This window comes from Mixophyes fleayi, chromosome 6 (assembly GCF_038048845.1).
Source record: "Mixophyes fleayi isolate aMixFle1 chromosome 6, aMixFle1.hap1, whole genome shotgun sequence".
Lineage (NCBI taxonomy): Eukaryota > Metazoa > Chordata > Amphibia > Anura > Limnodynastidae > Mixophyes > Mixophyes fleayi.
Window position 1 is genome coordinate 179001477 of NC_134407.1, and position 13026 is coordinate 179014502.

Genomic DNA, 13026 nt, shown 5'->3' on the forward strand with positions numbered 1-13026 from the left:
CATTTTTCCTGGCACTGACCTGACTTAAGGTGACCACAAGGGTTGTGGCTTTATCCAAAATTAAAGTGGTTTTGGGCATATTTGGGTTGTGGTCTATTTTTACCAAATTTTTTATATCAGTTCCACCTACATGATGGCTGCCTAGCAACAGCTATTAATTAAACTACACACATATATTTTACCTGTGCGGTTAGCATACTGTATCTCTCACATGGAAGGTGAATGTATTCATTATTCATTTTGTTACAGACTCTACTACACTAATATGCCAAATTATTAGCAATGTTTGTTAAAGAAATAGTTCTAAATTGTTTATTTTTATTTTCAGAGCCTTGAGTTAAGAAAAAACTGCAGAAAGAAGGCATTTACCAGCGGAGATGCTACTAAATGATTCTAAATTGTTGTACAATTTTGTGTTTGTAATAAATTATGTTTTGTTGTATTTTTCAATGTATCTGATTTTAGAGAACTGCAACTTGCATTGCCAGTATTAGTATTTGGGTTGGTTTTAGACTAGATGATGCCTCGGGCAGAAATTTAAGGACAGGGGGCACACATATTGTTACAACTCTATGTATATTCTACATCCAGCATACAAAAACAATTCTAAAGGTACTGTCAGTGCCTGATCAGCCAATAGGCTGACCAGGCTGCAGCCTGGGGCGCTGGAGCCAGGGGGGGCGCAGCGACGCAAAGATGTTTTTTTTTGTTTGTTTTTTTTCTAAATGTGGCAGCCGGATTCATCGGGACCGCCCCTGGTCTAAAGGAGCGGTCCCGACTGTCACTATCACATGGTACAGTGTGGCCGCAGGCGCTTCTTACTCTGGTCACGTGAGATCAGGACTTCCACATCTCACGTGACCAGAGTAAGAAGCGCCCGCGGCCACACTGACAGGCGGCTAGCAGCGATCGCTGCCAGACTGCCTATCATACACAGCGCTGAAGAGAGGACTCCACAGCAGGTAAGTCCGTTCTAATGTCTCGGGGGGAGGGGCAGCAGATGGGCAGGTGAGCAGGATAAAGGTGGCAGGTGAGGTGGCTGGATAGGGGGGGGGGGGCGCTACAGCTGAAATAGCCTAGGGCGGCCGGAACCCTTAATCGGGCCCTGGGTACTGTGACACATTTAGGTGGCATGGCGACACAGTGGTTAACGTTGCTGCCTTACAGCACTTGGGCAAGTACATTCACATTACTGTTCCCCTGAAAAAAACCTTTTTCTATGTGGCACAGATTGAAAGTTACACCCCTGCACTCCTTAATATATTGGCTTTTAAAGGTTATTAATCATACTTAACAACTTTCTGATCTTCAAATCCGGGAGCCTGCGGAGGAGGTGGGCGTAACGGGGGGGGCGGGGCTCCAAAATGCACGTCATTCACCGGGAATCGCGGCGTTTGGGACTTAATTCTGGCCACTTCACTAGGAAGTGGCCAGAATTATCCAGATGCGACACTCGCATGGGAGTCTCTCACAAAATGCGGGAGAGTTGGCAAGTATGTTATTAATAATAATAATAATAATAATAATAATAAAAATAATAAATATAATAATGGTGTGCAGTAGTCCAGATATGCAGAATAAAAATTGACATTGATATTACAATTATGTATGCAAACGGAATTATAATAGGTATTGAGGTTTAAACGCAGCATACAGAGGAGGTGAAGTATTTGTGCAGCTGTCACAAAACACAATAAGAATTACATCTATACATATAGTATTGAAACAGATTGTGAGAAATACAGAACAAGAGAAGTGAGACGGGTCTCACCCCATGAATCTACACTCTACTTCTGAATGCATTAGCCTGCCTGGAGTTTCTGAAGTTTTGGTATTTTTTGTTTATTGTTCAGTTATGTTTCACCCTGTATAGTCTACTGTTTGTGCTGTGTACAGCGCTGCGGAACTCTTGTGGCATCTAACAAATAAAGGATAATAATAATAATAATAATAATAATAATAAAATGCAGTCTGGCAGTGCCTATTACCCTGAGGTGTTCTATAACAATGTTGTCCAACCTGCTGGAAAGCACAGACCAGAACCAAATAACTCACAAATACCACTGTCCTAAACAAGCGTATTCTTATTTTAGTTGTACTTTCAGACAGTTTATCCTCTTCCTTCCTGCAAAAATCTCCCCTCTGCAGACACCGTCTGTAAATAACCACTAACCCTACCTTCCCAAACATCCTCCACCTTTAATAACTATACAATCATCTCTAAAATGCATGTAAAAGTAGAAATACACCTAGATGCCCCATACCTCTTTATATTGTCAAGTACTCCCCAACCTTATCCAGATTTCCCCACACCTCTTCAAACACACAATTTGTAGACATTCAGCATTCCCAATTACCCGGAACATGTTTACGTATCTGGGCCCTGTCTGTGTTCAGCCACGTGACCTCCAATGTAAGTTGCAGAGGTCATCATCATCATCATTTATTTATATAGCGCCACTAATTCTGCAGCGCTGTGCAGAGAAATCACTCACATCAGTCCCTGCCCCATTGGAGCTTACAGTCTAAATTCCCCAACATACACACACACACGCAGACTAGGGTCAATTTGTTAGCAGCCAATTAACCTACCAGTATGTTTTTGGAGTGTGGGTGGAACCTGGAGCACCCTAAGGAAACCCACGCAAACATGGGGAGAACATACAAACTCCTCATAGATAAGGCCATGGTCGGGAATTGAACTCATGACCCCAGTGCTGTGAGGCAGAGGTGCTAACCACTACACCACCGTGCTGCCCAATCACCATATCAGGTTTTCTGCTTCTTGCTTTTACTTCTCTTCACCTGCTGACTACGACATTTAAAATGATTTAGAATAGGTTTGGGCCTACGCCTTATCCCCTCTAAGGTAGCATTTACTTACCCAATACCTTAATCAACAATGTTTCACTCTATTAATTGGTGACTGCCAATCAATTAAGTACTCTTGTTCCAAGAGATGGTTATGTGAGCTGCATATTAACAACAGTGTTAATTATAGGGGAAAGACACAACCTTTTTAGCCAGTTATGGGAATGGAGGAATGTCTGAAAAACGTTAGAGATCACGGCGGCCGCAGGCACCGCCGCGACTCTCCTGGGTCCTCTGGTGACGTCCTGGCCGTTGCTATGGCAATTGGGGCGTCACTTCCGGTTTCTGTGTCCCGGTTGCCTGGGCAACAACAGGGACGCTTTGGTCTTCCTGATGCGGGGCCCGGCCAGCTGTCAAACAGCCGGGCGCGTGCGCACAGGTTCAGGTAGGGCTAGCCCTGCAAGGCTGATTAGAGATTAGTTTACCGCTGGCACTCTGCCTATTCTATTGGCTGCAGGCTCTGCATATTTATTATACTGCAGCTGAGGACACATTCTGAACTGTGTCCTGATTGGCCATCTGTACTATTTAAGGCAGGGTTATAATGTTCTGTTCCAGTACTGCTGCCTGCTACTTTGTTCCTGTGATTGGTGTTTAACCTGAGATTGACTACCCATGTATGACCTTGGACTTTGAACCTGTGCTTCTGACCCTGATCTATTGCCTGAACCCAGATTCTGAACCTCTGCTAGTGACCCTGATCTTACGCCTGTCCTTGAACCTGTGCCTGTGACCTTTACTGCCTATACCTGACATACCCTTTGGTGCCCGGCCCAGTCCGCTGTCATCTGGCCTGTCACTACTCCATGTGCTACCTCCTGTAACTGTGCGCTGCCGTGTTAGCATAAACACATACTACTCTGAGCATAAGACCTGGGGGCATCTGAGTACCTGTGAGCATAACCAGTCTCTACAGGAAAGGCGGCTGCTAAAGGTGAAGACCTCTTTAATCTGTTCTATGAGTTTATGCTGCACTGGTGGCCATAACAAAAAAGACACTATGGGGCATATTCAATTAGCTTTCGGATTCGCGGTAACGCGCGTTACCGCAAAAAGTGCGCGTTCTTGCGGGTTTTACGGTACCGCATTAGCGCGGATTTTCGTTCGCAACCCTATGGGCTGCGAACGAAAATCCACGTTATTGCGGTACCGTGTATTATGTTTCGTGGCTGTTCCGGGGCGTTACCGCGAATCCGAAAGCTAATTGAATATGCTCCTATATGTCACCCTTGGTGCCAAGATTATATTAGAACCACTAGATCTAAAATTAATACAAGCTGACCAATATGAAGAGGATCTTGTAAACTCTCATATCAAAATAGTTGAAATGATAGGTACAAAATGGCAGCTTTACGTCCATCTTTGGTGCATTGATCTGAGCTGTGTTCATTGGAAGGTGAATCCAACATGAATGGCCCACAGAATAGCTATGAGCAGATCTCTAGGAACATTGTCTGTCAGTACACTTGTCATGGTAACAGCATAAGCTTAAAATCTATATTGTCTGCTGAAGAAACACATACTCTAACATTAACCTACCAATATGAATTTTTGGACTGTGGGAGGAAACGAGAGCACCTGGAGGAAACAGATACACAGATAATATCCTATTTGGAATGGAACTCATGGCCCACAGCAATGCTAACCACCTCTGTGCCACCCAACTCTACTTGTGCCATTTATTGAAATGGGACAAGTTTAACACTATAATATCATCTCTAAAATGTATGTACGTATACGTAACCCGGTAATACCAGCTTCCAGTGACTACAGCAGTGTCACTGACGGACACTTTACTATAATATATATTCAAACATTTTATTCAAAGGCAACATAGAACATCTGGCTCATATATTATATCATACCCAGGCTTTACATCAAGCATAAACTCTGGAATAAACTGTATGTATAATGATGGTTTGAATTGACTGAAGACAGGATCCGTAAGTGGGAAGTTGCAAAGCATGCCGGGATTTGTAGTTTTATTTCCTCCCTGTAACCCCGGCATGGCAGCTGTCGGATAAATATACTGAGCGGTGAATTAGGGTGAGACAGACAAGTTGTGTGCTCGGGGGGAGCCTGGGGTTCTGTGTATAAATGCTGCAACGATTTGCATCCTTTACAGAATGAGTTATGTGTGTTGTACGTGTGTATGAAGTATTGTATAACCTAATTCATTTATTTTAGACTCAGAATTGCCTTTAACTATTGTTATTTCAATAACAAAATAAACAGGACACGCAAAAACTGTATCACTACGTTCAAAAGCAGTCAGGTTGCTGATATGTAACATACATGCCTTGTAGTATGTATTTATCACAGTGGCCTAGTGATTAGCACTTCAGGATGAGCTCTGACAACTCTCTTTTTTGTTTTGTATACATTTATGGGCATTTATATTTCCATACAGCTGGTACCATATACAGTATGTGATATACTGAGCAGAGGCTTATTGCCATACAACTGGTACCATACATAATATGAGATATACCGAGCGCGGGCTTGTGTTTTCACTGATTTTGATTTATTGAGAAACTCAAAATTAACATATTGGGCATTTTTTTTAAAAATGCACACCTGTATTCAACTACATTTGGATCTGAAGAAACGTCTTTTGTTGGATACTGACACAAAACACAGCAGGATACGTGCAACATATGTGGAATTTAAAGTCTCATCAGAAAAAAAAATGTTTAATTATGTGCACCTGTTAATAATATAGGTGGCTTAGTAGTTAGCAGTTCTACCTCACAGCACTGGGGTCATGAGTTTGATTCCCGACCATGGCCTTATCTGTGTGGAGTTTGTATGTTCTTCCCGTATTTGCGTGGGTTTCCTTCTGGTGCTCCGGTTTCCTCCCACACTCCAAAAACATACTAGTAGGTTAATTGGCTGCTATTCAATTGACCTTAGTCTCTCCCTCTCTGTCTGTCTGTGTGTCTATAGTAGGAAATTTAGACTGTAAGCTCCAATGGGGCAGGGACTGATGTGAGTGAGTTCTCTGTACATCGCTGCGGAATTAGTGGCGCTATATAAATAAATGATGATATTATGCATATGGCATGCCACTGCCAGTGCCGTAATGAGGGCTGTGCAAGAGAGGCAGCTGCCCAGGGTGCAAGTATTGAAGGGGCTGCTGAGAATGAATAGTTTAATGTTAATTTGGTTACAATTGAGGTTTTGGGAGGCGGTACATGTCCTCCTTGCCCCAGGCGCAAACAATACTAGTTACAGTATGTGTTCCTCAAGGCCAACCAGCCATCCACTTAACATTCTCCTTCCTTGTTCTCCTCACCTCCCTGTCTCCTCCTTTGCTTGATCCCCTCTAGGGACCCTTCTCGTGCCTGTTGTCTGTTTTCTCTGTCCATAGTATGTAAGCTCATATGAGCAGGGCCCTCTTCCCTTCTGTCTCAATACCATTTCTTCTACTCCTACACCACTGTACTTGCTATGCCTGGAGATATTGATGTATGGGCTATATTTATGTATTTTTTACAGCGCTACTGATACCTTTTGGCGCCATATTAATAAAGAATAAGAATAATTACAGCTCTGTGCCATGCACAGTGATTGAGAGTGTAATTAGTGCTCACACAGCATGAGAGGGCTTGCTCAACCAACTTCCCCTTCCCTAGACACTGTAAACTATACACACACATGCTTCACTCACTATAGGAAGCTGGAACATACCACCAACTTCCCAAGAATCGGGACAAACGTGTCAGGGTGGCGGGACACACCCTTGAAATCTGGACATGCCTAAATCAGAATAGTTGTTGGTATGCATAGATATAGATTTTTAAGAGAACAGGGGGTCAGTAAGCAAAAGGAGCGATAAACGTAGCGTGTGGGATCTCCTCCCTTAATCCAGTGATAACGGGAGCATGGTTTGGGTAGTAAGTGTGAACAAAGCACTGTGATGCTGCTTCTTCTGCTAAGATAATGCCCAGACAATCGAAAGCAGCCAACCATCCCCTTAGGGGCTACTTAACAGGAGGTGAGGCAGGAACATTATAGAATACTTTGAATTCTGAATTCCCCAATTTTAGTAGGGGATAATGATAAATGACTAATACACTAATGCTACACATTTCCCTCTCTAAAGGTGTCCATACACAATGCAGTTCTACCGGCCAATCAAATAATTTTAGACCTGTCTTGCCACAAACTTCAGTGTGCATGGACCCAAAAACAGATCTTGATTGTTCAGATGGTGGTTGGTACAGTGCGTGAAGGGAAGGTCAGTTACCACGTCATCTGACACTGTTTGCAGTCATTATTCAACCAGACCAACTGTGTACTTTATGATCCAGTTGTAGTACTGAACACTGTACGGTTGGAACGATTAGATTTGGACAGGCAATGATATGTACTTAAATCTGACAGCTATTTGTCCACTGGAAAGTCACACTGAGTGACTAGATCACCCTGTATATCTGCACTTAAACAGGTGGATAATTAAGCTTGTCCACTATACAAAATTTCACAGCAACTTCATAGCAGACATTTACAGAGGTAAATTGTACTTTGTCCCCATGTCTTATCTGAGGTCCACCATACTGCCAGGGTCCCTAAAGGTTTCAGTGGCTCACTGCCAGTCTCCTATATGCGTCCTACACAGGAAAGATCACAGTTAGAATATGCACCGATAACACCTCTGTCTGTTGAATGAATGAAGCAAGCTGAGGAATTTTGTAGGTGACCCAAGCTGGACCATCAGAGCCTTTGGGGACCCCAACATTTTGGCAGAATAACATAACTTGGGGAAAGTCCACCAAATACTGCATTTTAAGCTGTGGGTGGAGGTCCTAATAAAATGAACATATTTGCATTAGCCGATATTCTAATGTTGTCTTTGCCGTTCTTAGGTGGAGACAAACGGCTGTGCCTGTGGACCTGGGCAAAGCTAACCATCCTTCATCTGTCTGTCGGTTAAGAACAAGGAATCCATCTTGTGTCAGAAAGATGGCATTTTATTGTCAGAAAGATAGCTATGCCACAGAGGTAAGTGTGTGACCGGAAACTGCTGCTGCAGGTGATTACTGTCGTCTTCTTTCCACTACATAACATCCGTTATGACACAGTCAAGTTTCACCCTATTCAGAATCTAATGCTACAACTGATTTTACATCTATAACACAGTTTTCCTGATGTATGGGTGAGATCATGGGGACACTGAATGCTAGTGCTATTCCAGCTAGATGAGAGCTAGTGATGATAACGCTCAATCGGCTCCGTGGTAACCGTGTAGTGAAGGGAAAACAAAGGATCAATTGAGCTATGAAGAGGCTGTATGCAACATATTATGAAATGAATTGCTCCCATGTACTAGAAGAGTTCCCCGTTCAACGTGTCCGCATAGAAGCTGGAAACGTACTAACGCTCAAAATGCCTGATTCACACAATATCCTCCCTTCCCCACAGCAAGGGCTAGATTTACTACTGCGGGTTTGGAAAAGTGGAGATGTTGCCTATAGCAACCAATCAGATCCTAGCTTTCATTTATTTAGTACATTCTACAAAATGACAGCTAGAATCTGGTTGCTATAGGCAGCATCTCCACTTTTTCAAACCCGCAGTTTAATAAATATACCCCCAAATCTCTTCTTCACCTTTAACATCTCCTGTCTTTGTTCAGTCTCAATATTCAACTTAGCCCATTTCCTTCTCCAAATTCCACCTCCTCTACCCAACCCTCACCACTCCTCAAATCTCATCCCCTTTTTGTTCTTGTTATTTTAATAAAAAATAAATTTTTTCAGTCTTTTACACCTGATACAATCAGTGAAAGGGAGTGGGTGATGCTAACGTCCACGACCCGTTCTCTGAGCGCATCCAGAGAAGACTTTCCATCTGCTCTCACATCATGTAGAATGATGTTATAGTAAACACACTTCTTTTCACTGACTGCTGCTCATCCTATAGGGAAGATAATAAGTTCTCAGACTCCTGAAATGGCTCAGAGCCCCAAGCCTTGGTAGTGTGTTGAAGGGCTACCTATTGGATTACCACTATAGGTAGTCATATACTTTTACCTACACACCAAATCACTTATTTGCTTATCTATAGTGAAGAATACAAATTAAATACACCTCTTTCCTCTCACTATATGGGAAGCAACCATTGTGCTGTTTCTCCTTTTACTTATTAGTATAGACTGTAAAACTGACAGAAGACTGAGGTGTCTTTAAACAAAATCAAGCAAGTTTTGGATACATGTAGAGTTCTCTAATGATGCAATCTGGCCTAGTAAATGATTTGTTTTGGCTTGGCAGCTTATGACAGAGGTGGTGTCCTGCAGTCCTGCTCAATTAAAGTCGGAGAATGGAGGGAAGAAGGAAACCCTGTCTGGGTACAATGTTATATTGAAGGACACCGTTCTTTTCCCAGAAGGTGGTGGACAGGTATAACATATATCCTACAAATGAATGTGAATTTGTTCAGCAGTTTTAGAGGAAATGCATTTCTTCCATCAGCCATCTAGGGGACACAGCCTAACTAGTGAGGTTAACTACCACCTTAAGGAAGCAAGGTACTTTTTGAAACAAAAAAAACATAGCCTCCTTCTCTCAATACTTAGCCCCCTTCTACCTTAAAGGTTTTTTTCAATGCCTTCAGTACAGGAAGTGGAAGGCATGGACTTTGCCCATTGGTTTCATTTTTATTATATGAAGGTCACATCCCTGAATTGGCGTCTGGACTTTTCTTAGCTTACTCCTGGGCGTAAATGTATTAATCTGCGATTCTAGCAAATTGCTGATAATCAGCTACTGCGGGGCAAATTTAAAAAGGCAATGTGTTTAAAGGCAAAACTTGCCTTTAAACACATTGCCGTTTTAAATTTGCCCCACAAAGTCGCAGAATATCGTTGATTTGCTAGAATCTCAGATTAATATATTTACCACCTGGACTTTTATTACATGTAGCAGTATATACTCCACTGTCCTTGATCGCACGATCTTCCAGGCCAATGATTGTATTCCTTGGATTGGGAATGTTGTTACATTTTTTCTTTTCACTCTAGTCATATTCCTGACTGCTTGCACTAGCATAGTAATATCTTTATTGCTTTGTAGGTAGTAAGTTGATGTTCTGCAGGTATAGATGTGTTTTTTTCATTTGGTGTTAGTCACCATGCACTTTGCTATGACAGATGTATGGGCATTACTTTTCTGGATGACCTGAGTCTGTTCTCTTTTCCTGTCTCACCTGGTAGATGAAAAATAAAGTTTCCTACATCCACATATGTTCCACCTGCAGTAATCATTATATGTGTGATCCAAGTACTGGCTCAGATCTAACCATTTCCTTTGCATTTTCTACCCTTTTCTCTTTGGTTTGGTAGATACCACATGAGATCTCCAACTTCTTGTCTAGCAGCAGGATAGGCACTTTTTTTGCAGCTTCATGTTTTTCCTCTGTCTACTTCTCCCAGTTCTGTGTGAGACCTGCAGAGAAGTGCATCTGTCCCAAACACTTGATCTCTCGCAGGGTCCTTACTGCCTGTAGATGCAATAATTGCCAACTAGGGTCTTGAGATATATTTGTGTGTCAACATATCAGGCTAGCATGTGACAACAGGAATGTCTAGGTGGAAGTTAATTTGCAACAATGGATCTGAGTGTTTAGTATATTTATCCTACAACTGGTTAACATCTGGGAGTTTGGGAACTATTGTTCTGTTGGTTTGTCCATTTCAGCCAGACAAGTACGTCTCCATTTAACCAGCATGGCTCTTCAGAGCCTGAATTTCTGTTAGTTTAACAGTTGCCCTTTGGAATCAGGTATTCTTGTCACTTTTTCTTGCAAGACAATGCATAGATGCTCTATGGAAGTACTATAGAGTGGCCATTGGTTGTATGAGAGCCGTACTTTCCCTTGCTAACTTAATGTCTTTGGAATGTCCCCATTAGTTAGGGTGGGATGTCTCTTTCTTTTCTTTGTAAGTTCCTTCATTTCTATTTCTTGTTGCCAGATATAAACTGCCACCTTCCCGCTGGAAAGGGGTTCACATAAAGGAAGAGTCAATGTTTTTTCCTCTTAAGGTGCCTCTGCAAGGTGAGACTTAACCCCAGTAGTTAGGCTGTGTCACCTTTGGATTTAGAGAAAAGGACTTATCAGTAAGTCAAAATCCATTTTCTCGAACTGTAGAGCGGGACAAGTGGTAGAACATGACATTGATCAGGTCCCAGAGTCTAAACTCTAAGACTAGTGCTTGTTTTATACTGAAGAGACCAAGACTGCATTTATATGAACTACTTCTCTTCTACTAGCCTGATGACAGAGGATTCATTGGTGAGATCCCAGTGCACCGTGTCACTCGTCAGGGTGCAGATGCTGTACATTTTGTGTCCTCTCCCTTGGAGCCTGGCGCTCAGATGCTAGTGAAGACAGACTGGAACCGAAGGTTTGACCACATGCAGCAACACTCGGGTAATTCGTTAGAGTAGCTTCTGTTCCAATTAACCCATCCATTATGATCAGGACATACTGTGCCCTCCTTAAATAGCAATTAAAGCCAGGATTTTACTATTGTTGTTGTATTACTGAGCTAAGTAATATATTTGAAATAAATGTTTATACTTAACTAATTATGCCCACCATGCTCTCTTACACACCTCTGTAGCTGGTTGCCATTTTTGGAGGGAGGTGTTACTCTAACAGAGCAGTCAGGAAGTGACAAACATGCTTTGCAGAATTGCATTGTGTAGATTGTCTGATTCGTACACAGAGTCAGGGACAGTGATGTCACCGTAGCTGTAATAACTGCATTCTTAGTCTGCCCCATTAGGACATGTTCTCTAGATGTGGGAGGAGTTGCAGTTGTCTGTCCACATTAGGTTTTCTTTGTGTTAATAATGTGACAACAGCTTGCAAACAATCTACTCCTGAAGTCCCAGGACATATGGCTGTTTTCTTACATTCTATAATGTTTGTTCTCATCAGGCCAACACCTTGTCACAGCCATTGCTGATTCTCTGTATGGGTTCAAGACGACGTCTTGGTAAGTCAACAAATTGTTGTTGATAAATACTGTAATTCAATATGATCACTCCTTCTGCGGCAGAAGGATTGTCTATTATAGAAGCATGCGAGATGTGAGAGGATCTTATACATGCTGGTGTTTTGTATAGTTGGAGTGAGGGTTCCTTTAATATTAAAGGTTTGGACTGTGACAGCTGGTATCTCACATCAAATGGTCATTTCTTGTATCTGCCATTAATGTGACTTTGTTCACCTGGGTGTAAGTGACATCTTATGATAGCTGCTCCTTGGTACATGTATCCTCATTGTTTGTTATTGACAGGGAGCTGGGGCGCCAGCGTAGCTCCATTGAATTGGACACGCCTACAATGACAAGCGAGCAGGTTGAAACTGTAGAACAGCTGGTGAACCAGAAGATCCGCCAGCGTGTGCCCGTCACTGTGAGAGTGATTACCGCCTATGAACCTGAATTTGACCATGTAAGTCTGATCATTCAGTCAAACAAGGGTTTCAGTATCCAAATACTATATTACCATAACTTGAATATGCTTGTAGGAATCCATAGAAAACGGGCCGCTTTTGAAATGGTAAAATAGGGATGTTGTAAGAACAAGCTTCTAGAATACATGTGTTCTTCTGCTGTTCAGTTGTCAGACATGCCATGTATTCAAGACTTCCTTAAATGAGTAATTAGTAGAGGGACACAAAAATGGATTGGCCTTGACCTGATCCAATTTGAGAAAATGCAGGAAATTTGCACTGTTAAATGAGAACTAATCACCAAGATTAATTTTGTAAGATTAAAGGTAATTGTATGCTACAGTTTTGTTGAAATAAATGAATAGTTTTTATGATATATATCAATTCTATTGCTTGTAATGAAGAGTATTCACATGAATAAGCACGCTACACAGATAGGGATATCAGATTGACTGTGCAAATCCGGACATGCATCAATTATGGGCTCGTGAACAAATTGCCCTGAATAACGCACAGGCTTTGGGATCATTCATCCTTATATATGTGTTCCTCTGCTGTTCAGATGAGCGGGTCGATTTTCCAGCAGTTGAGACTGGCCAGAGCATTCTATCTCTTTCCTCCTCAATAGCAGAAGCACCAGGATCAATTATGCCAATCCCTGTGCAATATTCATAGTAGCCGGCTCACATT

General features: G+C 42.2%; 2 protein-coding genes across 4 annotated transcripts in view; one reads left to right on the forward strand and one right to left on the reverse strand.

The window, feature by feature from the left end:
• IFI35 (interferon induced protein 35) overlaps nucleotides 1–13026 on the reverse strand; it is a 721240-nt gene that overhangs the window by 136375 nt on the left and 571839 nt on the right. The window lies entirely within an intron of this gene.
• The window catches only part of LOC142094855 (alanyl-tRNA editing protein Aarsd1-B-like), a 51456-nt gene that overhangs the window by 12125 nt on the left and 26305 nt on the right, over nucleotides 1–13026 (forward strand). Inside the window, exons 1-6 of one of the 3 annotated variants that reach the window (XM_075177423.1) lie at nucleotides 4851–4917; nucleotides 7740–7875; nucleotides 9147–9275; nucleotides 11145–11304; nucleotides 11818–11875; nucleotides 12179–12335. In XM_075177423.1, the coding sequence (XP_075033524.1) occupies nucleotides 7837–7875; nucleotides 9147–9275; nucleotides 11145–11304; nucleotides 11818–11875; nucleotides 12179–12335 (543 nt within the window). In that variant the 5' untranslated portion in view covers nucleotides 4851–4917; nucleotides 7740–7836. Of the gene's footprint in view, nucleotides 1–328; nucleotides 443–4850; nucleotides 4918–7739; nucleotides 7876–9146; nucleotides 9276–11144; nucleotides 11305–11817; nucleotides 11876–12178; nucleotides 12336–13026 lie in introns of those variants that run through there. The other 2 variants (XM_075177425.1, XM_075177424.1) reach the window with 2 other exon arrangements.